General features: G+C 41.4%; 2 protein-coding genes across 2 annotated transcripts in view; one reads left to right on the top strand and one right to left on the bottom strand.

The window, feature by feature from the left end:
- Positions 1-324, bottom strand: part of SARC_09920 (hypothetical protein) — a 6,076-nt gene extending 5,752 nt beyond the window's left edge. The window contains exon 1 of the mRNA XM_014296049.1: positions 181-324. Coding sequence (XP_014151524.1) covers positions 181-237 — 57 coding nt within the window. The 5' untranslated portion in view covers positions 238-324. The remainder of the gene's footprint in view (positions 1-180) is intronic.
- A 960-nt stretch (positions 325-1,284) lies between these two features.
- The window catches only part of SARC_09921 (hypothetical protein), a gene marked incomplete at its 3' end in the record, with an annotated part of 4,441 nt that continues 3,276 nt past the window's right edge, over positions 1,285-2,449 (top strand). Inside the window, exon 1 of the mRNA XM_014296050.1 lies at positions 1,285-2,412. Within this exon, the coding sequence (XP_014151525.1) occupies positions 1,568-2,412 (845 nt within the window). The 5' untranslated portion in view covers positions 1,285-1,567. The remainder of the gene's footprint in view (positions 2,413-2,449) is intronic.

Below are 2,449 nucleotides of genomic sequence, written 5' to 3' on the forward strand. Positions count from 1 at the left end.
ATATCAATACAAACACATACGGATAGACGCAAACATACATGAAGGTATACATTCATACTAAAAGACATACTTACATACATTAAATACATGGGTATATACGAATAATAGTATTTAAAGCTTGACAATGCTCCAAATATAACAAGAAAATCTGCTTGAAAGAGTTGAAAAAAATCATCCTACTTTACAAGCCACAGGAAGATCATCCTGGTCTTCAGACGAGAGGTCTTTCTGTGACATAATCAGAATCCGTTATTGTGCTATTTCTAGGAATGTGGTGTATTTCGATGTAACGACGTAGCGACGTAAGAGGTGGATGCGCAGCCGGTGTAGTGCAGACTTGTTAAATAGGTGTAGAGTAGAGTAGATGTACTCAAACATATGTCCTTATAACACAAGGGCTTGTAGACGCCCAAAATTGTTGTGTGCAATTGTTGCGGTATGATCGATATCTTCGTTGCAGTAAAACGAAGGGAATAGTAATATATACAAAATATAAGCAAAGAGAACTGTCATATACATTAATAAATAGATAGGTATGTAAATATATGTAAATAGTGTATTTACATCGTATAAATTCAGAGCCGTGAAGTATGAACAAAATAAATATAAATACATCTGATTTACACTCGGCTTGTTTACACAGCTACGCCGCTGTGTAGATGATCAAAGCTTCGCTCATATATGGTATATGTAAGATTTTGGCGGGCGGAAAGCCTAGAACGCTACATATTCAAATAAATACGATCTTTTGGACGATGGTGGTTGTCTCAGCTCTCCTCCCAATGTTATTTAAATACGCTCAAATCTGGATGATATGAGCTTGAATACTATGCATCAAGTACCTGAGATACGTGCATATGCAGATATATGGGCATGCATATAAGTATATATATTTATATATATACGTATATGTATACACATACAAACATACAATATACCGATAGCAAAAGTCTTCAAACAACACAGTGAGAAGGGAGATTGCTCTTTTTTTCCTGTGGGATGGAGGGCTTGTCGAGTTGCTGAAGCAGCATAAGTATAGTGGAATGTATGGTCCCTTAACTTATATGTCGTTAAGAATCACAAAGAGGATCAGAAAGGTTATCACACACGACATATTAGGACATTTGTGACACAAAGAGAGGGGGACCTTTATATATAGTACGTAGATACGTACAAATACTCTGCTGAACACATATGCACGGTGCTCAACTAAATCTTGCAAATTGCGTGGTTTAAGATATTGTGCGTGATATATGTATACCGAATGGATGCCATTAGTCACTCATTAGGGGATATTTGAAGGTCTAATGCAGACCTCTATATGCGTTAGAAGGTTATACATCAACACAAATATACTGCAAGTACATACATATCGACAGTTCGTCAAGGATTCGTTCCTATACACGACCGTATTCATAACTGAAGTAGACACATATACATATAAACTCATGAGATCACGAGTTAAACACCACCGTATACATTAGATATATATATATATATATATATACTCTCGAGATCCACTTTCGACTATTCTCGAACACATTGTACATGTTGACAAGACACGAGTATGGTCAAGGCAGTAAGCACCGCCGGTGGTGCGAGTAGGGTTTCACCCGTTAAAACCACCCAACGCACCACAGCCACCAACAGTAGTGCTATAAATAAAGTACCTACTAGTGGTACCCTCAGCACACACGAGAGTGCTAAAGCTGCACACGAAAGTGTTGCTAAGACCAGTACTGGCAGTACGGCAACGATTGCAGCAACAGCCAGCACAGTGATTAAAATACCGACGGCTAGTGTTCCTGGTAGTGGACCTACTAAGGTGAAAGCGCACATGGAGAGGGGGGCGGGTACGGGTGCGGATGTGAGTACATCGATAAAAGATACGAAACACCCACAGGACATGCTCACACCTACAAAGGGGCTTGCAAGCAACACGAAAGCATCACCAGGCACGACGGCGGTAGGTAGGAATACCAGTAAAAGCACAGGCGGTACCAGTGAGAGTACTGTGAGTGGTGTGACTACAACTGGTGGGACGAGTACACACTCGGAGGCCCCGGCAAATGGACATAAAAGTGGGGCTAGTGTGGGGGTGACGGGTGGTGTGCCAAGCATCCGCACACACTACAGCAGCAAGTCCAATTCAGCGTCCCGCAAAAACAGGGACAAAGACAAGCATAAGGACGGGAAGAGTAAGGGAGACAAACACTCCAGCTCGGGGAGAAAGGATAAAGATAAAAGCAGAGATAAAGATAAAGATGGCGAGGAAGCCCCGGTGGTAGTACCCACACCCAAACCTATACTGTACGCTGACGATTTTGCCGATATACAGCAAGGGGGATTATTGCAACATGAGAATGATCTAGTGATGCTGGTACCGACCATACCAGCGATGCGCGTATTGAGGTAGGGACAATGTTCTGTGTTGAAATAGTTGATATAT

Source organism: Sphaeroforma arctica (genome assembly GCF_001186125.1).
Source record: "Sphaeroforma arctica JP610 unplaced genomic scaffold supercont1.1082, whole genome shotgun sequence".
NCBI lineage: Eukaryota > Ichthyosporea > Ichthyophonida > Sphaeroforma > Sphaeroforma arctica.